Source organism: Hermetia illucens, chromosome 6, assembly GCF_905115235.1.
Source record: "Hermetia illucens chromosome 6, iHerIll2.2.curated.20191125, whole genome shotgun sequence".
NCBI classification, from domain to species: Eukaryota; Metazoa; Arthropoda; class Insecta; order Diptera; family Stratiomyidae; genus Hermetia; species Hermetia illucens.
Window position 1 is genome coordinate 36,584,639 of NC_051854.1, and position 27,940 is coordinate 36,612,578.

Here is a 27,940-nt window from a genome sequence, read left to right on the forward strand (position 1 = left end):
CCGCAAACTAGGATAATTAGAAAATATTAAAAGGTAAATTTTTGGTGGGCTTTTAAACTTATTTTTTTGGATTTTGGTGTTTTTTACGGCTGTTTTTACGAATAAAAAAAAACTACCAGTCCGATTGCAATTATCCTAATTTGCGGACCGTAGAAATATGTACTAAAGAAGCCGTGAAAATTTCAAAGAATTTGGTTGGATAGATTTTGAGCTATGGTGGTAGCCGATTTTCAAGATGCAGTTTCGAGAAAAACGCATTTGAAAATTTAAATGTGATTATCAACAGTAAAATTTTAGCTCACCATTAATCTCCTATACCTGGTCCATAGAGAGCACCCTCCGTTTCTTCAAAAAAGTCTTGTAAGGCCGATTGGTGCTCTCTGGTGTCAATTGTGGCTCTTTTAGCGAGGTCAGTCGATCGTCATTCGGACCGCCAAATTCGCGCTTCATTACGGCGGTCGGTATAAACCTGACATATGTGACCAACTTGACATCCCATTGTCACTAGGATTTTGAGAATGCCATTGAATCCTTCATTGAAAATAATTACAGCCAGAAAAGTGGCTATTTCTACGACCTTGGCCCCAGAATGAAGGTGTTTAGCAGCGAAAGTCCAGATTAATGCATTTAACGACTCATTGTTATTCTGGGTCTCTGCTCCTAAACATCTGTTCAACAGATCATCTCGTGACAAATCTTCGTAGATTGGTTTGATGACTGTTTGAACTTCTTCAGTCAAAGGTGCCTTCTCGTGGTGAAAACTATCCAGTTCTCCTTTAGCTTCCGCTTTGCGCCATTTGCACCAACTGTCCTCGCCTGCTGGACAATTTTGATGCTGGGGATTTTCGTCTGTAGAACATTTATGGAAGAAAGTTTCCCAAATTTCTTGCTTCATTCCTTCTATCGAATTTGCGTGTCGACGAATAGCTAGCCCAAAAAATGTAGTGAGGTCCTTATCAGTAAGTTTTGCAGCCCCTTTTCCACCAATGCCTTTGTGATTCTTCTTTGCATTTCTAAGCCGCGTTCCCATTCTTTTCTCGACATGTCCTACGCATTCCTTTTTTACTACTACGTATATTTTATTATTTGCAGAAATTTGCAGAAATACCGGAGAAAACTCCAGCAAAATCCAATATACAATATACAAAACTTGTCGCAATTGGAACATCCATGTTCATGCTTGCTAAAAGTTTCTTTGCTGATGTTGATGCGAAGTCCTTTTTCTTCTCTGATAAGTATCGATTCCCATGAAATACTCGTTTTTTAGTGCGAGCATGACGTTGAACGTTAAAGGGATCTCCCTTCGAACGATCTATTTAAAAAAATCACTGAACACACAAACAGCACAATACTTACAACAAAATATAACTGAGTATAACTTGAACGCCTTTCAGTGCTCACTCTAGACTGGATTATCCTTTTTATTCCAAACGGCAAATAAGTTTAGACAATTGGCTGGTTTTCCATCTTTTTATATTTATACCTGTGTTCAAATTTATAAGGCTCAGGTAAAAAACGAACAGGTAAAAAAAATTCGATGCTTTTTCTCATCGAGTACTCTAGCCGCGGCTGCAAACTCCTTACCTGTTTAACCCTGTAATTTCTGAAGGACTCGGAATATCGGAAAATCCCTTTGCCCACATATTCTCCACTATATATAGATACAATTCATGCAAAAAAAAAAAATCGATTTCTCCCGGCACACGGGATGACCCCCTTAAGGTCTAGGTTAAAATTGGTGTGCTTACTTTAAGGTATTTTCGGGACCCCAATCGCTTCGTCGCTCATCTTTCGACTGATGCACCAGTAAGGACAACTAGTCCTCTTTCGCTTAATTGTTGAATTTCCCAGTTAGTTACTACAACTTTTGAAAAGAATATCAGAAGCTCAGGGTCTACGATTTCTAGGACTCATAAGTTGCTTGCTGAACCTGGTTTTCTACAAATCAGCAACATACGAGATGTCATAGAAAAGCAATGAGATGGATTTTTACCAGACTATTCAGTGGTCTCCTTACGCAGCTATACATCAGCGGAGTCGTTGTTCTCCATCTTGGTACCAATACCAGCGGTTTGCAATGACATGTCTGATAAATTTTTCGAATTTTATTCATATCATATTTTTCAGATCTAGAAAGACTTTCTTCTAAGACATTTTTTACCTTATGTAGGAAGGTGCTAGGAAATCCAGTGACATTTTTGGAAGTGAAAAGCTGCGTACAGGATACAACCGTATGATAGCAGCATTTACTTAGGTGTCTACAATGTTCGCTCTCACGCGTCTCACCCGTCTTCTGAATCTTCCGTAAAAGGCTTGGTTGACAGTTTGTCATGGAAGTAAAAATTGACTACAGAAATCGTAGTCATTGGTAAAGATCAAGGTACACTTTTTGGATTGTCTTTTTTTTTGTCAATTGATAGGCTTTCGGCACTATTTTGATACAGAGCCAATGTTCCAATACATACATTTCCCCATAGGGGGAGTGAAAAGGAGTCAATGGACTCACAGATTGATTCCCAGTATCGAGGTGTGGATGCAGAGAACACATTGTGAGATAAACTATGGTCTCACGGAGTTTCTCACGGGACATGGAGGTTATCGTAAATTCCCCTATAGGTTTAAATTGGACAGCTCACCCAACTGTAACATATCAGCTGCGACGGTATTCCGGAGGATCCGGAGCATGTTTTCTTCCTTTGTTCTAGATTCACTAAGGAAAGGAAGAGTCTAAAGGAGACATTGGGAGGAACACTAGCACCCGAAAATATAATTGAAAAAATGTTTGCATGTCAGGAGAGCTGGAATTTTTTTTTGGACAGGGTTGGTGAATGCATTTATGCACACAGTGTTGGATTTCCTTCAAATTAAGGAATTCCTTTCACCACCGAGATGGAAGGGAGGAAAGGAACTGTTAGTTCAAGTAACCCCCTGTCATCTGGCTCCTCCACCAGCCGAGCTTCTTAGCAACGAAAAGGAACCGAACATAATGGCAAAACGGCTCCACCTGTCAGCATTCCTTAGCATCTCTTCAACAATGTTGTCTGGTGAGAGATCCCCTGTGTTTAAATAGAGCTGCTGACGAACCCCATCCCACTTTTCACAAGAAAAAAAAGTGTAATGGGCGTCGTCCACAACTCAATTGCAAAACACACAATCCGGAGATTGCGCCTTTCCAATCTTGTGCAGGTAAGACCGAAAGCCTCCATGCCTACTTAAAAATTGGGTAAGGAAATACTCAGTCTTACCATGCTTCCGATTCAGCTACACACCTAAGTTGCCGTCCATCTGGTCCTAGTTTCATTTCGCCAAGAGAGCTGCCACTCGTCTAGAGTGTGTTGCTTTTCTTCACGAGTAACAACCTCCCTTGGCTCATCCTCCTTGAGCTTGTATATTGCTTGACGCTCCTTGGCAAGAAGATCAACGGAGATCACTCCCGCGATCACCATCACGGCCGGTTCAGAGGCAGTGCGGTACGCAGACGCCACCCGTACTGCTCCCCGTCTCCTTACCAAGAGCGTCAGCCCATATATCTGCGCCATAGAGTAGGACAGACTGCGTTGAACTCACCAGGACACTTCGCTTGTTAGACGTAATACCCCCAATGTTTGCTATTAGCCTACTTAATGCCGAAACTCCAGTTGTAGCCTTGTTCACTGCTGCTGTGATTTGCTCAAAAAAGCTCATCTTTGAGTCAAGAGTCAGCCCTGGGTACTTGACTGCTGGTTTTGAATCGATTATCAACTTGCCGAGCGATATGGGACGCAGGAGCGGAATTCTTTTTTTTAGTCAGGATGACTACTTCGGTTTTTTCTAGTGCAAGGTTGAAACCATGGGTAGCCATCCATCCGCTTACCCGTCGTATCAATATGCCGAGTCTGATTTGCGCCTATTCGACAGTGCGTTCAGTAATAAGGGTCGCGACATTACCTGCATAGCCGACCAGCCGCGACTCTTCTGGCATGTCGAGTTCAAGTAGAATATCATAGGTAGCGGAGAATATCAGAGGTGCGGCCCTAGGGTGGATCCCTGTGATAACCCCGACGTGACCTCCATCCCCCTCTGACCCTCTAGTGGCAGCGGTTCCGCAGTTAGTCCTTTAATACCCGTAAGAGATTGTTCGCTCCGTTGGAAGTATTGTCTAGTGTGCCTAGAATGTCTTTCTATCTTACGGATTTAAAGGCGTTTCTGACGTCAATTATTACGAGGAGCACCACCCGCTCGGCCTTAGGTGAACAGGGCTTTCGCAGAGCCCCGATTTCTCGGGTTTCCAGTGTGTAACCTAGCCCCCACGGTCCCCATTTACCTTGTCGACCAGATCCTGCCAGCAGCGAGCTTTCCTCTTGTTTACTCTGCTGCGGAGTCTTCTTTTGGTGGTATATGCCTCCTCTCGGTCGCTTAGACGTTGTGTTGCGTTGGAGCCTGTGACATTCCTTCCGGAACTCTGCGATTTCCACTGTCCACCAATACATAGAAGGTTTGCCACGTGTCGATGCCCTCCTAGGCACGGAGGTTCCGCAAATTTACAAAAGTGTCAGTTGCAGCGCCCCCAGGGTTCCCTCCAGCGCCGCCCCACCTGCTCCAAGAGTTTCGACAAAGCTCCCGGTGTTCACTTTCACGATATTGCATACACAGAAAGCTCGTCAGTGTGGCACACACCGTTAGTTTGTGTCCACCACTTCGAAGGCAATGTATTGGTGGTCGCCTACCGAGAAGTCTTCCAGAACTCGCCACCCGTCCACCGGCGACACCAGTGGTTCCGACGCGAAAATTACGTTTGGAATGCTTCTCTCGCAGCCCGGGCGCCGGAACTTTGGGGTGGATCTGGTGTTTAGAACTAGGAGAGCTGGAATGCAGTGAACGATGTGGTAGGGCGGATCCAGTGCAGATTAAGAGAGGCAGAGGAGGTGAGAAAGGCGCGGTTGTGAATGCAATGGATGTGCGAAGGCGGAGTCTAGAGCCATGCCCACCCTGCGACGAAATACTTTGCGGTGGTTTCGTGGGGAAGAGTACAGGAGTTAGGGGGTGGTTTTAGTGGGTAAAAATCCCACACGCTGGAACATGTGTACGAGTATCTTTGGAAGATTTCCTCCTCCTGGAAAAAAATAGACAGATAGACGGAAATACGGACAGTCGGACAGACATGTGTACGAGTGTCTCGAACCGATTTTAATTAGATTTTGTTTCACACAAAGAGTGTAGAAAATCTAAGTTCCCTATGTGACTATATTTAATAACCTCATACATTCCATGCCCCGTTCCATATGCAATAGGACCATTCAATGCTCACATGCGAAGTACCAATCTCCACACTTTCACTGACAATATCTTTAATCGTTCAACAGTTTCAAGTCAGATGGACGAGGGTTTGTTTTAATTTCATCGAAATATTGAACCCATATTCTCAAGAAATCTTCGTCCTTCAGAAGATTGACTTAGACTACTCATTTCCAAAGGTAACCATAGATTTGTCATGAATTGAATTTTATAAGTAACCAAAGAAACGAGAGAACGAACAACCACTGATGTGATTTGAATTAAAAGCTTTATTATATGGAAATTATATGGAAAAATTCATAAAGAATAAGAGCCTGGTATACACCAACTTACGTATCTAAGATGCGAGGAAAGCTCTCTACAACAGGGAAAATAGGCCTTGAATATTCAACCGCAAAGTGGGGCAGCAAATGGCAGGTATTATTAAAACGCAGCATCCGAGGAGCAAAGTGGGATGCCTTTGTTGCAGGCACTCATAACAGGGAAAGAGTCACGCGTCACACTCGTAAATGGGCAATGTTAATTAGAGAATGCATTCCTGACGATGATAATTACACTACAGAGCTTTGAAAATTAAATAGAAGAATAGCCAGAAACTGAGGGAAAGGCGTATAATAAACCTCGTTGAAACTGGTGGGTAAGGTGTTAAGCTAAGAGCAAGTGAATTAATTTAATTAGGTGACTAGAGGATAATCTGCATTGTGAGATTGGATTTGAATAAAGCTTCCACTCAAAACTGTTTGAATTCAGAATTTTATTTGATAGTCTGGCTGGACGAAGCGCAGCATTTCATCCCCTTCTTTCAAACGAACTTTCCACAATTATTAATTAAAATATACTCACCACTACTTGCAATTGTTGCGATTAAAAACCAGATAAAAAAAATGTTTACAATCAACGATGCCATCTCTACAGCTTTGTTTGCTCCAGTATTCTCAGTCCGAAGGTAGCAGGTTCATTGAATTGCAGAAGCGTTTTGTTACAGAATATATTCTCGTCCCTGTATCCTCTGTCTACAGCTTGTTACATAGTTGCTCCAAATGATGGCTTGTCTTCCACATCTCTGCACTTATGTTTGCAACCAGCATCTTTTCGTATCACTTTTGTCTCTAGCATTGAAATCATAAACTCCGACTTCCTTTTATCTTCCGTTTAGTTATTGTAGTTTCAATGTGTTGAGCATGAGAACCAGGAGTTATCTGGAAATATACGAGAATATTGAAAACAAGGAAGTTAGACAAGGTTGACACCATCAAAATGTTTCTATATAATTTAGAAGATGTTGTAGATAGAAATTAAAATTTCCTCTATTATATCCTCGTATATATCAAGGATGCGGAAACACGCCTTTGGGATGGCGGAGGTCATTAGTGTTAAACAGTTGGGGCTTAGTAGTTGGAGTGATAGTTTCCATTATAGATGTAAATTGTTAAATTATTCAGCCGAAGGAAAATATGTTCAGAAATTCAGAATGCGTGGATTGCTTCCCACTGCTCTACTTAATCCTTTCCCTTCCTTTGGGTTTGAACAACCTAAAAAGGACATTTGAAATGACTTGGAATGCTGTCAGCACTGAATAAGTATTTCAATGTGTACTACTTAACCAATAACAGGATTCCTTCAGATGAAGTGTAAATGTTTCGTCAGTGTCCATTATTATATTAGATTATATTAGATTAATGAATATAGCGACTACATAGGCTTTCAAGCGAAAGCATATTGATCAAGATGTATCTTACAGTAGCGACCCTTAGATAATAACACATCATCAAGGTCGATTTAGTGAAATTTTAATCGCACTACTTCAATAAAAGAATTGTCAAAGTTGAAATATGGATAGTTGGGTGAGGATTGTTTGTTGATAATAGGGCTCGTTATAGTTTTAGATTAAATCTTGGAACTTGAAGTGTCCGAAAGTTCTATTCATTCGTAATTGAAAATTCCATGGCACTTTGTTTTCTAAAAATCGTTTACACAACTGATTTATTCTGGAAAGTACTGTCCTTAAAAGATTGCCAACTTTGCTCTATAACAATTGCGTTAAGAATAGTAGGAGTTCTACGAAACTTCCCAGTATTATGCACTGCATTACTTCCTACGATGCAACGTAATCTGTGCTAGTTGGTCAGTTCTGCCTCACTTTAAGTGTATACTTTTCACCTCCTACTTTCAGTTCTAAAAACTGAAACAGGTAGTTTGGGAAAGAGTTTACTAAGATCATCCATTTGATACCCCATACGATGGTATAGATGGTATTTAACTCTGAGATTTCAAAACGAGATGTTAACTTTTAACTTATGATGTGAGGACCGCTCAGACCTAGTGAAAGTAATAATAACGAATTATTCCCTTCCCCTGCATGGGGCGCTTACAGTGTTTCTAGTAGTTTCGGGTTGAGTTGAGCTGAGGCCATGAGGGGCGTAAGTATTTACGCCTGCATTTTTGGTGAGTAAAATCGTTGTAGTCAAAGTGTAGTATAGGTGCCAGGGCGAATCGTGGATTGGTGCCCACGATGGAGCATAAAACCTGGGAAACGCCTGCTGAACTAACACCAACAGGTCTACTACCAAACCCTATCTTCACGTCCACGTGGTGATCGCGGGGAGCTCTTTCTTAATGAAAACCTGCAGACGGAGAAGGATGAAGGCGAGCCTCCCGCGCATAAAAACGGGACAAATTGTACCAACTGGTCCTCCAGGTAGGGGGTTGGATAAGGGTGACAACCCTACACGGAAAACCTATGTTACGAAGCCACAACAGGAGCCTTGCACTGGACGGATTACACAACGACAAAGGAATAACGACAACGACAAAGGAATAACGATTTGCGCATTTTCTCATGGAACGTGCGCTCCCTTTACAGAGATGGAGCTGCCAAGCAGCTAGCCAATCTCCTGCTCCAATATAGGGCTGATGTAACAGCGTCACAGGAGATGCGTTGGACAAGGACCGGTTTCCTGGAAAAGAGTCGCTACACCATACATTATAGCGCTCATCCAGTAATCCATATGATCGGAGTAGGTTTCTCAGCTAAAAAATGAAACCTGCTGTTATCGGCTTTGAAAACATAAGCAAACGGCTATGCACTCTGCGCTTGCGAGGCAAATTTAGAAATATAAGCCTCATTAACATTTACGGCTCTACAGAGAAAAAGAATACCTTCTACGAGGCAGTAGAATGAAACCTCGAAGCCTGTCCTAGATATGATATCAAAATCATGCTTGGGGATTTTAACAGCCCAGTAGGTACGGAGCTCGTATTCAGGTGATACGTTGGCTCCCAAAGCTCACATCAAAATACAAATGATAACGGACTGCGGATTATTCAATTAGCAGTGTTACACGAAATGGCGGTTGGAAGTACCTGGTTTGCGCGGAAAGCGGTCCACAAACATACATGGGCCTCTCCAGACGGGACCAGTTTCAACCAAATTGACCACGTGTTAATGGAACGTCACCACTTTTCAGCCTTGATGAATGTCAGAACATATAGGGGGCCAATATAGACTCGGATCACTATCTAGTTAGCATGGTGCTCCGAGCTCGAATAACAATACTACCCAGAATCCCCTCTGACAATCAGGTGAGAGTTAAGACTGAAATGGATGACGCAATAATCGCAGTCTATAGAGATCCTGGAGATGAAACATCAACAAATGATCTTCACAATCACACAATCGCAATCAAACATACTTAACCCCACCCGCAATAAGAGTCGGAACGGTTGGTTTGACGATGAATGTAAGCTAGCAAGGGAACGGAAGAGTGCTGCATACTGAGTAATGTTGCATTCTCAAAGAACGCGGGCACGCGTAAAGACTTACCACGAACTCAGTCCAGCCGAGAAGCAACTTCACAGACGGAAAAAGTGAGCCTGGGAGAATCAACATGTCTGTGAACGCGAAAAGTAGAGGGAGCACAAGGCGCGTAAGTTTTATCAACAATTGAGCAGGATGAAGCCTTACACACCTCGATGTTCATCCTGCCGAGACAAAGAGGGAAATCTGATTTCCGACAGAATGAGCATATTGGAGCGATGGGTTGAGTACTTTCATGAGCTACTGAACAACCAGAACATCGGCGAGTTGGAGGTCGCGCCAACTGAAGACGACGGACAAATACTGCCACCACCAAGTTTACGAGAAACAGTCCGTGCAATTCATCGGTTTAAAAATCATAAGTCATCAGGAGTCAATGGAATTACAGCCGGATTAATTACATATATCGGACAGCGAATCAATGCCTAACGACTGGCAAAGAGGCATTATCTGTCATCATCAACGACGCAACAACCGGTATCCGGTCTAGGCATGCCTTAATATGGAACTCCAGACATCCCGGTTTTGCGCCGAGGTCCACCAATTCGAAATCCTTAAAAGCTGTCTGGCGTCCTGACCTACGCCATCGTCTGATCTCAGGCAGGGTCTGCCTCGTCTTCCTTTTCTACCATAGATATTGCCCTTATAGACTTTCCGGGTGGCATCATCCTCATCCATACGGATTAAGTGACCCGCCCACCGTAACCTATTGAGCCGGATTTTATCCACAACCGGACGGTCATGGTATCGCTCATAGATTTCGTCATTGTGTAGGCTACGGAATCATCCATCCTCATGTAGGGGGCCAAAAATTCTTCGGAGGAGTCTTCTCTCGAACGCGGCCAAGAGTTCGCAATTTTTCTTGCTAAGAACCCGTTTCCTAGATAGGAGAAATTTTTTAACGGTCTCAAAGTTGTATTCTCATATCCTTATTCTTCTTCGTGTTTGACCAGTGCGGTTAGATGTTGTTGGTTGATTCGTCTTCGGTGCTGGCGTTGCCACCATATATTTTGTGTTGCCTTCATTAATGTGCAGCCCAAGATCTCGCCCCAGTCGCGCCTGCTCAATCTGGATGAAGGCAGTTTGTACGTTTGTTTATCTGTCTGATACATAAAAAGACGGATATTACACAGTGAAGCAATTATAGAGGTATCACGTTTTTGAGTACCATCTATAAGATATTTTCCGCTATCTTGCTAGGCCGGATAGTCCCATACGCTCAGAACATCATTGGCCCATACCAAGGAGGCTTCACTCCATGCAAATCAGCAACAAATCAGATTTTCTCCCTGCGGCAGCCATGGAAAAACTGTTGGAATATAGACATCAGTTGCACCATTTTTTCATCAATTTTAAAATCGCCTATGATAGCATGGCCAGGATAAAACTGTACACGACCATGAGAGAATTCGGTATTCCGACGAAATTAATAAGACTGACTAGGCTGACCCTGACCAATGTGCGAGGCCAGATAAAAGCAGTAGAATCACTCTCAAGGCCATTCGATGATGCCCTATCATGCGTCATCCTTAACCTGGCCCTGGAGAAAGCGGAGGACAACCCGGGATGTACAGTCTACCAGGTGGAGCAGACGGCGCGATATCTTGGGCTGCACATTACGGACGGGAAGACGAAGTACATGGTGGCAACGTCAGCGCCAAAAGCCAAGAAACGAATAATATCAAATCGCACTGGTCAAACGGGAAGAATAAAGATAGGAAAATACAACTTTGAGATCGGTGATAATCTCTCCTATCTAGGGTCGAAAATCTTAACCGATAACAGCTGCGAAGATGAAATCCGCGCACGGTTGTTGGCAGCCAATAGAGCCTATTTCAGTTTATAAATACTGTTCCGCTCGAAACGTTTCACCGTAGGATCAAAGCTCCTCTTACTGTATATGTCAATGATCATTCCAGTCCTCATGTATTCCTCGGGTTCTTAACAAGAAAAATTGCGAATTCTTGGTCGCGTTCGAGAGAAAAATCCTCCGAAGAATTTTTGGCCCCCTACATGAGGATGGGCGATTCCGTAGCCTACATAACGACGAAATCTATGAGCGATGCGATGACCGTCAGGTTGTGGATAAAATTCGGCTCAATAGTTCACGGTGGGCGGGTCACTTAATCCATATGGATGAGGATGATCCCACCCGGAAAGTCTATAAGGGCAATATCTATGGTAGAAAAAGAAGACGAGGCAGACACTGCCTGAGATCAGACGCCAGACAGCTTTTAGGGATATCGAATTGGTGGACCTCGACGCAAAATCGGGATATATGGAGTTCCTTATTAAGGCATGCCTAAACCGGATACCGGGTATTGCGCCATTGATGATGATGACTTGTAGATCAGCCTAAAATTGATAGTCAAGGAGTAGCTTCCTCCAAACTATAAAGCTAGTAACTTTGTACTGAAGAAGGGGGTGTGTCGCTCCCGAAATATGTATCCGAGTATATACGTTAAAAACAAAAAATTGTATTTGAGAGAAAGTTAGTTTTTGTCTATTGATTTTTCCACTCTATTGGCGATAATATGCGGTATGTGGTGACGCTCATTATGTTGCCCTATGCGCAGAACGTGGAGGATTTCAATGGATCATCACATTTTTAAGGTTTTGTGTAAACACAAAACCTTATTAAAATCGGTTTATTGTCTGTCTGTCTGTCTGTCTTTTTTTTTTTTTTGTTGAGAAGGTGGAAATCTTCAAAAAGACACTGGTCTGGACACACCAGCGTGTGGGATTTTTACCCACTAAAACCACCCCCGACTCCCTCCCTGCCCCGCGGAACCACCATAAGGTATTACATCACGGGGCGGAGTCAGCTCACTCTAGCTTTGTCACCTTTCTTCTATACGCGGCGCACGTGACCGCGTTTTTCTCCTCTCCTCTGCTTTTCGCAGTTTATTTTGGATAGATGCAATCATGGAGTTTACCGCATCCCAATTCTCTTGATGTGCTAGCATTTTCGGCACCAGATTTTCTGGTACCAGCACCTCCCCTAGAGTCTCCTCTAGATTCCTCCTTTCTTCCACAAATCTCGGACAGTGGAAGAATACATGCTCTGGGTCCTCTGGGACTCCATTGCAATTTGGACAATCGGGTGAGGTCTCCAATTTAAACCTGTGAAGGTATTGGAGATATCCTCCGTGCCTCGTGAGAAACTGGGTGAGATTATAATTAATCTCACCGTGTCGTCTCTCCAACCACTCCTTGATGGCAGGAATGAGCCTGTGCGTCCACCGGCCCTTTCCCGAGCGTTCCCACCGCTCTTGCCATCTATTTATGGATCTCTCCCTTTCCGTCTTCCTCGTCCGCGATGAGGAAGAGGTTGGCTTTGCATTGTATATGTTCGCCATCTCATCTGCCAAGATGTCAATCGGCATCATTCCGGAGATGACGAATGCTGCATCATCTGAGACAGTCCTGAAGGCAGAGCATACCCTCAGGGCTGTCCTCCTGTAGACTGAACTCAGTTTGGTAGCGTTCCCTGACATCCACAACGCCTCCCTCCAAACTGGGGTTGCATAGAGCGTGATCGAGGTCACCACCCCGGCTATAAGTAACCTAGAGGTATGCCGTGGCCCTCCAATGTTCGGCATCATCCTTGCCAGGGCCATACTTGCAGTGGATGATTTATCGCAAACATACCGCAAATGTTGCTTATAGCTAAGCTTCCTGTCTATCACCACTCCCAAGTATTTGATGGCCGGCTTGGAAGTGACGATATGATTCCTGATTCTAATACAGGCGTAATTTCTCTTCCGGCGCTTAGTGATGAGGACGCTTCCGTTTTCTCCTCCGCAAGTGTCAGACCAGAGCTGCTTAGCCAACTTTTAACAGCACCGATTGCCTCACTTGAGTATAACTCAGCATCTTCGAGATGCTTTGCGACAACAACCAGCGCTATGTCGTCAGCGTAACCCACCACTGTGGCTTCCCCCGGAAGGGGAAGATTAAATACATCGTTGTACATGATGTTCCACAGTAGTGGGCCCAATACGGAGCCCTGTGGGACACCCGCGGAAACAACGTACTCCTGCGGTCCGTCATCGGTGTCATACCAGAGCCTCCTTTCAGTTAAATAACTATCGACGATAGCAGCGAGATAGGCGGGAATACCAACCTTCGCTAAAGATTTCCGTATTAGATTCCAATTGGCCGAATTAAATGCATTTTTCACATCCAAGGTTACTACCACGCAATATTTGCTGGTACTACCCTTTCCGTGAATTGCATCTTCGGCCAAGCCAGTAACCAATTTGATGGCATCAATGGTTGATCTGGCTTTACGGAACCCATACTGCCGATCCGAAAGGCCGCCTTGGCTCTCAACAACCGGGAGTAATCTATTATAGTTTACCCGCTCTAGCATTTTCCCCACCGTGTCCAGGAGACATATGGGTCGATATGAGGATGGTTCACCTGGAGGTTTACCTGGTTTAGGCAGAAGTACCAACTTTTGCCGCTTCCATGCCACTGGAAATATCCCCTCGGACATGCACGCTTCGAACAACTCAGCGAACATGTCCGGTCTGGATTTCACGGCAAGCTTAAGGGCCTTATTCGGTACTCCGTCCAGGCCCGGCGCTTTGTTGTCTCCTATTCTACCGCAGATATCCAACAGCTCGTCTCTGGTGACTGGTGGAATTGCCGCCATATTTAGAGATGGTTGGAATGTGTCGGTGCTCTCCTCTTGCTGGGGGAATAACCCCTGGATGATTTTTAGCAAGAGGGTGGGGCACGTGATCTGCGGAGATGAACGGCCTCTGAATCGTCCCATCACGATTCTGTAGGCATTCCCCCACGGGTTTATGTTCGCTTCAGAGCAGAGCTCCTTAAAGCACTCCCTCTTGCTTCGCTGGATGGCGAGCTTGAGGTTTTTGCGGGCTGCCTTATAGGCGAGCTCTTTTTGTCCCTGTTCGACTCTACCTATCGCCCTTTGAGCCACTCTTCTGGCTCGGTGGCAGACTGATCGAAGGCCGGTCAGTTCATCATTCCACCAGTAGTTTGGTCTTCTACTGGGGAATGAACACCTTCTAGGCATGGACGCGTCACACGCTGTGGCAATGCAGTGAGCCAGATGGACAGCTCTTTCCGTAGAGGTGCCTGCTTTATCAGGCTGATCTAACCACACCTCTATGAAGGTCTCCTCATCCAAAGATTTTGCAGACCAGCCTGAAATCTTTCTCGGTTTCGGGCATGATAGCTCTTTGTCTTGTGGCTCGACAAATGTCTCAAAGAAGATTGCCTGGTGATCGCTGTGGGTGTAGCGTTCACTGACGCACCAGGACATACCACGCGCCAGCGAAGGGCTGACAAAGGTCAGGTCTACAACCGAGCCTGACCCCCCTTTCTGGAAGGTGTTTACAGCACCTTTGTTGGCCAAAACCATGTCCATCTGCGCAAAAGCCTCTAATAAACTGCGCCCCCTAGCACTTGATTCCCTACTACCCCACTCTAGGGCCCAAGCATTGAAATCACCAGCAATCACCTTTGGACTACGTCCCCTCGCGTCGAGAACAAGATTATCAAGCATTTGCTCGAATTCAGGCAGTGTCAAACTTGTGGGGGCGTAGCAGCTGTATACATATACACCACTTATTTTCGCCCACACGAAGCCACTGCCTACTTGACTTGCAGTACATTGTATGGCCTGTCGGCCGCAAGCCCATATCGCCGCTCCACCAGTCGAATCTTTGACCCATATGCCACCGTGACGGTGTCTATACGGTTCGCTTATGATGGCGATTTCCACCTCAGATTCGAACGTGGCCTGCTCAAGTAAATCCTGAGCGACCCTGCAATGATTCAGGTTTATTTGGATAAACCTCATTTTCTCATTGCAGTGAGCGCCTTCCTAAATTCCGGACATTTACCACTTCCGGCAATATTCCGGTTATCCTGTCCCTCTTTTACTTCGCACAATAGGCATTTGGGGTCCCTATTGCACTCTCTGGCAATATGACCTTTTCTCCCCACACCTTCTGCATCGATCGGATCGATCAATGCTGCTGGTGCATGCCTTCGCGAAGTGCCCAAACATAAGGCATTTAAAGCACCTCTTCAGTGAAATTTGTTCCCTTAAACGGCAGACAACCCATCCAATCCGAACCCTTCCGGCAGCCAACAACATCTGTGCTGCCTCCGCTGGAACTCGTATTGTGGCTGTTTGAGTACCACCATAGGCTTTTCGCAGGCCCACAACTGACTCCTCGGTGAGTTCTTTCAACTTAAATTGCTCCTTCAGAGCAGTACAAATTTCTTCTTTCGATGTTACTTCGTCGAGATCCTTACAATGTATATAGATCTCATGTTTTTGGACACGCACTGCGGCATTCTCCCCAAGTGAGTTTTTCACTTGAGTGCGAAAGTCATCAGTTTTGCTCACGCTGGATCTTTTCAGCTCGAACATGAGATCCCCTTTCTGGGTTCTTCGGATTCGGATAGATTGCCCTTACTGGAGATAACAATTACATCTGGACGAGTTCGCACTTTTGCTTTTCGTTCCGCTTTTTTGTTGGTAACTTTAGTCCATCCATCGTTTTCGCTGGTCTTGGGCTTCGCAACGCTGGTCGAGTTTCCTAGATTTGCTGTACGGTTTCCTCCTTCTGGCCTGTTGGTGTTGGTTTTTAGGATGTCCTGTCCGCCTTTTTTCTCTTAGGCGCCTGCTGATTATTTACAGGATCCCCCTCTTTTTCACGTACTCGCTTATTTCGCTGGAATTCGATGGTAGTACGGTTAGGCGTCACTTGGGTCGCTTGTGATACTGTTGGCACAGCGGGATTCGGCGTGTCCTTATTATTCTTTTCCTCCTGTGATCTATTGTAGAGCACTCTAATAGCCCTCACCATATTCTTTATGGCTTGGTGCACGTTGTGCTTGTCCTTGATAAACTCGGACAGCTCAACTATTTTTGCCCCAAGCTGGGTGAAGGGCAATTCCTCCAGATCGGGACTCTGTTCTCTATAAGTCCCGGCAGGGTTACCCCTTTTGCACGGTCCTTCACTTTTGGCGTTTATTGACCTTGCCTGTACCTTGTCCTTCATCGTCTTTGGCATTGGTGGAGATCTCAAAGTTGATGAGCTTCTTTTGAATGGGTCTCTTCCTTGTTCCTGGAGCACCTCCTGCTGTCGAGCATCTTGAACATATGCGGTGGGTGTTGTCACGGTTTTTATCGTCCAAGGATCTGCCTTCAGTTCATCTTTGTTTGGTCTTGTTATTGGTGTTCTCGGTAAGGTCGTACTTCGCCTGAATACTTCCTTCTCCAGATCCAAATCACTTGTAGCATTATATGCCACGGTGGCCAAGTTGTCCACCACCGAGGCACTGCGGTCGAGGGATATCGACGACCGGGAGCCCGCTTGCTCACTCCCAAAAGCCGCCGGTACTGCGGTTCCGAGCCCCTGCACCGTAAGTTTCCTCCTTCTCTCGTCTTCCATGGTGGTTTTATGTTCTGGGTATCCTTCCCATAGCCATTTTGGTCCGCGCACCAGAGATGAGCAAACACTAGCCCATGCACAGTCAGAAAAGAAAAGTGCATGAACACATATTTACACATCAATAGGTATGCCCCTATCCGCCAGCTGGGGTCGCGCCTGATGGGAGATCTGGCCACTCCTCACAGGCACTTGAGTCTGTCTGTCTGTCTGTCTGTCCGTCTGTCTTTTTTTTTTTTTTGCCGATGGAAGGTGGAAAGCTTCAAAAGCTACCGCAGGCTCCTGCCACACGGTTATGTGGGACTCTTACCCACTAAAACCACCTCCTTCTCCTTCCACTCTCCCCGCGGGACTCCCATTTGGTATTACGTCGCGGGGCTGGATCAGAATTTATTCTGCGCTCATGTCAACATTCGTGTTCCTCTCGCGTTCATTCTTTCGGATGACTTCCTCCTGCCTAAGCTTCTTTCCGATGGCTGTAATCACTTTTTCAACTTCGGTCCATATCCCCTTGGCTTTCACCATAAGCTCCATGATATTTTCGGGTGTAAAGTGCTCCCCGGTTGTAGCTTCTAATGTAGCCCTTTGGGTTTCGAATCTGGGGCAGTGAAAAAAGACGTGTTCTGCGTCCTCTGAAATGTTTACACACTGTGTCTGTCTGTCTGTCTGTCTGTCTGTCTGTCCGCCACACGCATTTTTCTCGGAGACGGTTATAGCGATTGAGACCAAATTTGGTAGAAAGGTGGGAACTGTGAACGCTCACGCATACAGTGAATTACATCCTCTTACGTCGAATTTAAAGGGGGGCCCCCATACATGCAAAAGGGGGGTGTAAAATTTTTTCTCATCAAATATAGTCATGTAGGGTATCAAATTAAAGGTCTCGATTAGCACTTTTCAAAGCCAATCTTAGTTTTGACATTCGTTGGAAGAGTGGGGAGCGCGGGGGGTTGAAAGTGATCACTTCTTTAAGGGGGCTATTCTCAGAAACTACCAAACCGAAAAATCTGAAAAAAATCAGGAGGCTGCCACTATATGGTGCCTGGGCTCCGAAATAACTTCCATGCAGATATCTGTTTAAATAAAGTTAATAATAGTATATTACTACAATTTTTTGTAATTGGTTAGAAACCCCCCTTAAGGTCATCCTAGTACCATGAAATTGCAGTGATATAGGCTATAGTATAGAGCATGATCTTATCAAGTTTGGTGGAAATCGCACTATTACTAACAAAGTTATAATACCTCAAATTTGTTGCTTCTTTGAAAATTGAAGACTATGAATGTCAATATTACCCGAAAGTGGATATTCTCACATAATATATGGATATATTACGTGCTACGTACTAAGAATTACACAAAACCTTTCGTACCTGAAGCGTCCAGCTTCCGGTTTCCCGACTTGTTTATCAAATACTTTTACTTCGCTGATGGCAAACAGATGTTATCATCCGATCTCTCACTGAGGTCTTGGGGGATACATGGTTCTGGACTTAAAAAGAGAGGCAAGTAGAGTCGGATTGAATATAAGTACCAACCAACCCAATCTGACTGATCATCGCACACTTTTTGTCTTTGATCGGTAAATGCAGATGCCTCAATACCAACATTGAAATATAAAGTGACCACCAATGTTACTTGTGAGCTCTGAACCTTTGTTATCACCATCATATCATCAGGGTACCCCAGACTGGGAAAATATTGAAAGAAGAGCTGGGTCGGTGTAGGGACCAGGTACCGGTAGATGCGTTAATTAAAGGGCGGCAGTGACCGTAGATAGATTTAATATTTTAAGAAATGGTGACAACTCTATTATTCGTTATGCCATATTATCTCAGAATCGGTCACCCTGGAAGCACATGTTGCAGAAAACTGGAGGAGGAGTATAGTTTTCTCAGAAAGACCTGGAAAGAGTTGAAGCGCATTTCGCGGTACGAGCAATGATGGCGCGCAGGAGTGGTGGATCTCTATGCTCCATTTAGAGGATATTGGTCCCCATATTCATTGGTTGAAAAATATCCGCCCATATCACTCCTTCGCTCTATGTTTAAAGTTGTCGACAAGTATGTCAAAGATTTGGTTTTGTCTTGTTTCCGAAGTCTTTTGCTTATGACTCCATTCCTATTGTATTCTCATCTATAATCCACGATTTTCCTTTCGTATTTATTTGGCCTTGTCCTTTGTTTTTTTTCGGAAATATGATTAAATTCTAAGAAGTATTAAACAGGGTCTCACCCACATGATTATTCACAAGGAAAAATTATACACTTCGCTCTCCCATCTGAACTCAATAAGAAATCGTACCATTTACTATATGCGTAGGATTAACGCAGAGCGCTACACTCTACGTTCTTCCATTCGATAAAGCGATAGCTGCAAGTTCTAGAAGATGGATTTGCGAAAGAATCAAGAAAAGAAAGGCACTAGGCCAAAGCGATATTGATTAGAACGATTTTATTCTGAAGTAGTACGAAATACCTGATGTGCGTCACCATGGCTTCTCTGAATAAATGACAAAATGAAAAACGCTCTACGGGGGTAGCAAAAGAAGTTTTCGTCTAATCTAATCGGGCGCCCTACGATTCAACAGCAATCAAGGAAGCATTATTACTGTAAGTGCTCCTATTATCCTTTAATAACAGATGGATGACTGGGAACGCCAATTGTGAATATGCCCTTGTAAGCACAAACTTTAACTTCCAAGTGCTGCCAGTTGATTGTTAGGGGCGTGCACTTTTCCAGTTGTTATCAATGCAACGACTAACAACAACTTCCCTTCAGGTCTTCCGGCGAAACCATGTGAATGCAGCATGAATTGCAATAAAGCCGACTTACCCATGTCTGCAAAAAGCCTGCAATATCTTATCCGGATGCATTTGCAACGAACATTTGTAATGAACAGAAAACTTTTTGCTGGACGTCAGATTAAAACGGCGTAATGAACTATAGTTATCGCTGGTATCGTCATCATGCCGGAAAATTTACGACTTGGTGCGTTTCCATTTTACATAATTTTCCGTTCAAATACCTTCATTTGTATTTTTTGAAATGTTTCAAGGGTTTCTCTCTCTCTCGTGTAAGTGCGTGTCGCATCCATATTCCAACCCAAGGTTACAGTCCTTTCTGAGTCTTCCGGAGAAGGATTTTCAATGTTTTCCCTATCTCCGTATTCAGCTCAACTTTCGTGCCGATAATTTATTGCTTTGAAACGTTTTAATGCCGGATCGACTGGTTTATTTTGATTGCGGTATATACATTCATATATTATGTATTTGAGCGCACATGTATAAATTAGTGTAAGAATTGTGGAGGGGAGGAAAACCCTATTCTTCCAACATGCTCCACGATTTCTACTAACGACATTAGAAACCGCTGTTCTTCGGGGAAAAGCTTGCTGGTGACTATTGTTTTCCAATGTTCGAATTTTCATAACTTATTCAATCTTGCGCCGAATTTGTTTATGGGAGGAATAGGCATCTTTTAGATTTGTGTCTAGGTTAATTCCTTCTATCGGCAATGCTTGTCAGTGATGAATTATAGATTTATCAAACGTTCGTGTTAGTTGTCAGATACATATGTGAAAGTAGGAGGAAAACTTTCTCCAATCATGATGGATATCACATGAAAGGGACTAATTGCACTTTTGTTAACACTGTTGTAACGTTTTCAGTTTTTAGGTCAAAATCCTCAAGCTTGTCATCCATTGGAGCAAGAGGGAATGTATTAAGAAGTTCTGTTCAGAGAAGGACATAAATCCGTTGAATCGTACTGGCCATTTATCTCCGCAGATCACGTGCCCTACCTTCTTGTCGAAAGTCATCCAGAGGCTATTCCCCCGAAGAGAGGACAACTGGGGGCTTTAAGCGACCTTTGACTGTCAATACAATTTCGGCGGCCAACAGAGACGAGTTACAGTAGGTCTAGGTCTAGATGCGATATTTTCTGCACCATAGAAACATCAGAAGTTGGTACTGTTGTCAAAGACTGATAAACCTCAAGGTGGACGATCCTGCTGTAAATCTATATCTCTTCTAAACACTGTGGGGAAAGCGCTAGGTTATACGGAAGCCTATGGAGGTGACTGCTGTTCTCACTGATCTCAATTTCCGATAGGTACTTGCAAGAATGGGGGCTCTGGTATGACACTGATGATGAACCCGATGAGTACATTGTCTCGGCTGGGGTGCCACAGGATTCCGTATTGGGCCTACAGCTGTAGAACATTATGTAGAAAATTGTTCTTGTTTTTCTGGTTCCGGAGGAAACCACAGTGGTGGGTTATGTCGAAGACATAAGGCCCCCACGGAGGATACAATCAGTAAATTTACAAATTTAACATAGACACAACACCGGTTTGTCCAGTTTGTGACGTGGTCTTGAAGGATCCAGGAAAGGGGTATGTTACTCGAGAAATATATATATGTATGTACGTCGAAAAGGAAATTGTAGTTTTGAGTAATGTTACTGCTTTGTCTATTAATTATTAACTTCATGATCTCATTGATCCGGGGTGAATTGTAAAAAGCCTGCAGGATAGGCGTAGTTATAAATGCCATGCATAGAAAGCGGGAACTTAGCTAAAATGAGCTTACAACAGGCTGCTCCCGTTCATCGAGCTTGCGGGTGGTCTTTCAGAGCGGCAATATGGATTTCGGCGAGCCCGTTCTACGGTCGATGCAGTATCAAAGGTCGTGGAATTGGCTCAAAATGCAATATCCATGAGCAAATGCTATGCTCTGGTGACGCTGGACGTCAAAAATGCTTTTAACTCAGCCAACTGGGGCTGGATTAAGGGCGCTTTGGCCAAACTGGGTGTTCCTAGCTACTTGGCTCGGCTCATCGAGAGTTAATTTTCGGACAGACTTCTCTGGTACGAGACGGACGACGGGCCGAAGGAGTACATTGTGACAGCAGGTGTGCCTTAAGGTTCTGTATTGGGACCGCTGCTGTGGAACATAATGTACGACGGAGTGCTTGGCCTTCACGTGCTGGAGGAGGCAACGCTGATTGGTTTTGGGGACGACCTGGCGGTAGTTGCAATTGCAAAGCATCCCGAGGACGTGGAGCTTTATGCAAATGAAGCCATTCATACCATCAAGTCATGGTTACGAATAGCCAAGCTGGACCTGGCGGATGAAAAGACGGAGGCGGTCCTCATTACCAACCGTAGGAAGAACAACATGGTTACCATCCATGTTGGTAATCGTGAGGTCGTCTCAAAATCGGTTGTCAAATACCTGGGGGTGATGATCGATGCCAAGCTGAGTTGCAAGGGACACTTGGATTATGCACGAGAGAAGGTAGCAAATGCCAGCTCATCCCTTGCAAGGATGATGCCTAACGTGGGAGGGCCGAAGTATAGTTGCAGGCTACTCATCGTGGGAGCGGTGAGGTCGATCCTGCTATACGCGGCCCCTGTCTGGCCGGGAATGTTGAACCACGCTGTCAACGGGAGGAAGATAAGTTCGGCATGCCGGCCAATTGCGCTAAGGGTGTGCAGCGCATTTAGGACGGCGTTGACGGAGGCAGTGTGTGTCATCGCAGGAATGATTCCTATAGATCTTCTAGCGAGCGAGGCACACTGGCTCTACGAAAAACGGAGGGCAAATCCAGCCGAGGTGAATGCGGATTTCCGAAAAGCCATCAGGAGAGAGTTGTGTGGCAAGTGGCAACAACGATGGGATAACTCCGACAAGGGCCGGTGGACTCATACACTGATCCCGTGTATCGAGAAATGGGTCAACCGAAAGCACGGAGAATTGAATTACCACCTGACACAGTTCCTTACGGGACACGGTGGCTATAGGAAGTACTTGCATGGATTCGAGTTAGACGAGTCTCCCAACTGTCCTGAATGCGGTGCTACACCCGAGGACCCGGAGCACATTATGTTCCATTGTCCTAGATTTTTGCAGCAGAAAAGGAGGTTGAACAGCATCTTAGGGGCTGACATCGAGCACTCCAACCTGGTGGAAGAGATGCTGAAGACGAAGGAAAACTGGATGGCGCTAAATGAGGCAGTAGCCGCGGTGCGGACAAAACTCTTGGAGTTGGATCGAGCTCGGAAGGCAGCGCGACGAAGACGTGACATGGACGAGCTGGTAAAGTGAACCAGAGCCTCCCCCGCGAAGTAATACTTCACGGTGGTCCCGCGGGGAGGGGCGGAAGAGTGGGGGTGGTGTTAGTGGGTGCGAATCCCACACACTGCTGCAACCTGGCGCAGCAGCGTCTTTCTAATATTTCCAGCTCCATTCATAAAAAAAAAAACCAAAAAGGAGCTAATTTTGCTCCGTGACATAATACCCAATAATGGTGATTCCTTAAGAAAAAGACAGAGGGACAGACCGACAGTGAACTGGTTTTAATAAAACAAAACCTTAAAAAATAATATGCAGCGTTGTATTTTTTTCTAAGGTTATTCTAATGTTGGCAGATCGAAATTCAATTGTAATCCTTTCAAAAGCACTACTAGAATGCATAATATTACAATGTACGGATGAAAAATGGGTACATTTCTTTGTTAGAAGCTCTACAAGTACATAGCAATAGCGCAATATGAGCAGATGCTAGAGGGCTTAGTATTGGGCACTAAAGATCACAGCCTCAAAGTCATTGCCGGAAATTTCAACACGTGGGCCTTAGACTGAAGAGGTCGAGTGTCATCAGGGGCCAAATTCTGCTTGAAGCCTTCGCTGAGCTGAATATCGTACTAGCCACTGTTGGATACGTACTCAAATTCCGAGGCGATTTGACTTACCTCACTGCCTCGTTGGCGAGTGGGATGGTCTGGCCAGTGAGTGAACACTACACCCACAGTGACCACCAGGCCATCTTACTCGACAACAAAAACGGGGGAAGCGACGGTTCAGTGAGCAACAGAACCGGAAAAACCAGGATAGCTGTGTGGCCCACTGGAGCTTTCGAGGAAGAAACTTTCCTGGCGGCTTTAAAAGGAGGTCATGATTCGAAGGGAACGGCGTTGGAAAAAGTGAGTCAGCTATGTCAACAAGTAGCTGAGACATGCGAATCTACATTCCCGCGAGAGAAGTTTCACTACAGTAGGAAATCAAACTACTGGTGGAACCAAGAAATAGCGCAGTTTACAGCATTGAGTCTGCGAGTGAGGAAGCTTTGCCAAAGGACAAAAGGGGAGCCAAAACATCGGCAGCCGGAGAAAGAATACCGTGATCTTCGAAGTAGTCTTAAGAAGGCTATACGGGAAAATAAATGGAATTGTTATAAGCAGTTGTGCCTTCAGGCAATACGAACCCGTGGGGCCCTGCCTACAAGGTTGCAATGAACGAGATTCGTGGACAAAAATCATGCACGCCCTGATCACATCCGAAATGATGATATTTGCTATAGATATGGGATTGTATTGACTGTCCTAAGACATTCCAGGCTCACTAGACAATATCTTCAACGTGCCGAACTATCTCTTACGAATTTTGAGGGACTACTGAGGAACCGCTCCCTGCTGTATGAAACACTAGAGGGTCAAAGGTGGGGGTCGGGGGTAGCACAGGGATCCATCCTAGGGCCGGACCTCTGGAACGCTACCTATGACAGTCTGCTTAAACTCGACATGCCAGAAGAGTCGCGCCTGATCGGCTACGCAGATGATGTCGCAGCGCTTGTTGCTGGACGCACTGTCAAACAGGCGCAAAGCAGACGCGGCATATTGATGCGACGGGTAAGCGGATGGATGACTACTCATGGTTTCAACCTTACACTGGAAAAAACCGAAGTAGTCATCCTGACTAAGAAGAGAATTCCGACCCTGCGTCCCATATCGTTCGGCGAGTCGATAATCGAGTCAAAATCAGCGGTAAAGTACCTCGGGTTGACTGTTGACTCAAAGATGAGCTTTTCTGAGCAAATCCAAGCAGCAGCGAACAAGGCTGCGGCTGGAGTTTCGGCGTTAAGTAGGCTAATGGCAAACATTGGGGGTCCTACGTCTAGTAGGCGACGTCTCCTGATGAGCTCAACGCAGTCTGCCCTGCTCTACGGTGCAGAGGTTTGGGCTGGCGCTCTTAACAAGGAGGTATATCGTAGACGCCTCGCGCAAGTACAGAGACGGCGAGCTTTACGGGTAGCGTCTGCGTACCGCACTGTCTCTGAACCGGCCGTGATGGTGATCGCGGGAGTTATCCCCGTTGCCCTTCTTGCTAGGGAGCGTCAGGCCATATACAAGCGCAAGGGAGATGAGCGGCAACACACGCTAGACGAGTGGCAGCTCTCTTGGCAAAATGAAACTAGAGGCAGATGGACTGCGCGGCTCATCGGCAACTTAGGTGCGTGGCTGAATCGGAAGCATGGTGAGACTGACTATTTCCTTACCCAATTTTTAAGTGGGCATGGAAGTTTTCAGTCTTACCTGCACAAGATTGGAAAGGCGCGTTCTCCGGATTGTGTGTTTTGCAATGGAGTTGTAGACGATGCCCACCACACTTTTTTTTCTTGTGGAAGGTGGGATGGGGTTCGTCAGCAGCTCTATTTAAACAGAGGGGATCTCTCTCCAGACAACGTTGTGGAAGAGATGCTGAGGACTGCTGATAGCTGGAACCGTGTTGCCCATTACGTTCGGGCCCTTCTCGTTGCTAAGAAGACAGAAATCGACCGATGGAGGAGCCGGATGGCAGGGGGTTCCTTGAACTGACAGTTTCCTTCCTCCTCTCCCCTCCCGTTGGTGAAAGGAATTCCCTGATTTGAAGGCTCCGCAAGGTGGGAGAGTTCGGGGGCTGGCCCGAAGTAATGTGACAAACGGTTCCAGGCTAACTCTCTGACGATCGGGAGGTGTTTAGTTGGTAGTCCGACGACGTACCGAATCGGGCATTCTGTTTTAGCGGCTTGGGTTCATTTTCGAAGAGAAACTCGGACAATTGTTGATTTGTCTCTATGTGAAACTCGTAAACCTAAGTGACCAGTACATATATGTTTGGTGAAGGTCAGGTCAATATCGCTTTCAGGAATCATGCCCATAGTAATCGTCTTTCGATGTTGTTTCTGCACGAAATTCGTGTCTGCTGGGAGGGACCGAGTTGCGATACGTCTCAAATTTCCGACACAATGTGCCCAGTGGTTCCATATGCAATGTCTAGTTCAATGTCAAGTTTTGTTGATCTTTTATGTAATGATATTTGGATACACGATGGTTTCGTTTATACATAACTCGTAGTGGATATCAGTTGAATTTACCCAATATTCAATTCAATCTGGTTCTAATATTTTGTCTCTTAGGGAGTACCAAATTGACCCAAAGGTGACAACTTTGACCTACTGTAACTTTCTTAATAATAGTAGGATTTCTACCAAACTTTCCATCCAATATGATGCTCCATGTTAAAGCCCATATTATGACAAATAACATTTTATGGGTCTAGGATGGACTTAGGGGGAGTTATTTCAGCAGATATCAGTATGGAGGGTATTCCGGGGCCTAGGTATCATATAGGGCAACATCACGATTTTTTTCCGATTTTTTGGTGGGTAGTTTCTGAGAATGGCCCCTTATCTTAAGTGACCTCTTCGTGGCCCCTCTAATTAAGTGACGTCTTCATGGCCCATTCACTCTCCCGTTTCGCAACCGACTTCAAAACTAACTACCTAAAACTGATTCGGAAAGCACTAATCGTGACTTTTCATTTGAAACCTCACAGGACTAAAGTTTACAGCCCCCTTTCGCATGTATGGGAACCACCCTCTCGAATTCAACGTAGAATTATGTAACTCATTGCACACGTGGGCATTCACAATTACCACCTTTCCATGAAATTTCATGTCAATAGGTGTGTCCATTTCTGAGAAAAGTGAGTGTGACAGACAGACAGATATTACACCAATTTTAATAAGGTTTTGTTTTCTACAAAACTTTAAAAAAATGAATATATTAGAATCTGCCATGCGGGGTTCGTTTAATTTTAAAATTCCCAGAACCTTTTGATCATAGGTTAAATCGATGTTTCGATGGCTTCGATGGTCCCTTTTCGTACTGTTCCAAATTTTGGTCAAATCAAGGAAATTAAGTAATGCTATAGCCCCACACCTTACTGGACGGCTTAGGTTCTTTCCAAATTTTACTATCGATTCTGCAAATCTACTTCTCTTTCCGAAATTGAGTGAATCTAAGCACAATTTATATCAGAACTGGGTTTAGCAATTTCTATTTGTTTAAAGCCTTTCTTCAAAGAAGCTCATGCGTTCTTCAGCATCATGATAGCGAAGTAGATTATCTTAAGTATAACTATTTACAAATATCTGCAACAAGCAATCGGGGTACACTGGCATGATAAAATTTCGGAGGCCGATCCATCCAAGCGTTGATCAAAAGGCTGAAGTGGTAGTGCTTTGAAAACATAAGCGAACGGCTATGCACTCCGCGCTTGCGAGGCAAGTTTAGAAATATAAGCCTCATAAACGTTCACGCCCCTACAGAGGAGACTGCAGAGTCGGAAAAGGATACCTTCTACGAGGCAGTAGAACGAACCCTCGAAGCCTGTCTCAAATCTGATATCAAAACCATACTTGGGGATTTTAACAGCCAAGTAGGGAAAGAGCCCGTATTCAGGCGATACGTTGGCTCCCATAGTTTACACGAAAAAACAAATGATAACGGACTGCGGATTATTCAACTAGCAGGGTCACACGAAATGGTTGTTGGAAGTACCTGGTTTCCGCGGAAAGCGGTCCACAAACATACGTGGGCCTCTCCAGACTGGACCACTTTCAACCAAATTGACCACGTGTTGATCGAACGCCGCCACCTCTCAGCCTTGATGAATGTCAGAACATATAGGGGGGCCAATATAGACTCGGACCATTATCTCGTTCAAATGGTGCTCCGAGCTCGAATTACGACACCACCTAGAATCCCCTCTGACAATCAGGTAAGAGCGAATACTCAAGCCATCCACAACACAGCCCTCCGCGACACCTATAAGAGAGAAATAGATGCCGCAATAACCGCAGTCAACAGAGGACCTGGAGATGAAGCATCTACAAATGATCTTCACAATCACCTGAAGAACGTTATCACTGATACCGCCAAAAAGATATTTGGCCCCAGCCGCAAAAGGAGTCGGAATGGCTGGTTTGACGATGAATGTAAGCTAGCAACGGAACAGAAGAATGCCGCATACCGAATCATGTTGCATTCTCAAAGAACGCGGGTACGTGCAGAGACTTATCACGAACTCCGTCGAGCGGAGAAGCGACTTCACAGACGGAAAAAGGAAGCCTGGGATAACCAACAAGTCCGTAAACTAGAAAAGTACAGGGAGCAACCGCACCAGGCGCGCAAGTTTTACCAACAAGTCAGCAAGATGAAGCCTTATACACTTCGATACTCATCCTGCCGAGACGAAGAGGGAAATCTGATTTCCGACAGAATGGGCATATTAGAGCGATGGGT

The 27,940-nt window shown here is 45.0% G+C and overlaps 1 protein-coding gene across 3 annotated transcripts in view; it reads right to left on the reverse strand.

Moving 5' to 3' along the window:
- LOC119659532 (zwei Ig domain protein zig-8-like) overlaps positions 1–27,940 on the reverse strand; it is a 294,573-nt gene that overhangs the window by 114,166 nt on the left and 152,467 nt on the right. For all 3 annotated transcript variants that reach the window (XM_038067672.1, XM_038067671.1, XM_038067673.1), the window contains one exon: positions 6,118–6,473. In XM_038067672.1, the coding sequence (XP_037923600.1) occupies positions 6,118–6,181 (64 nt within the window). In that variant the 5' untranslated portion in view covers positions 6,182–6,473. The remainder of the gene's footprint in view (positions 1–6,117; positions 6,474–27,940) is intronic.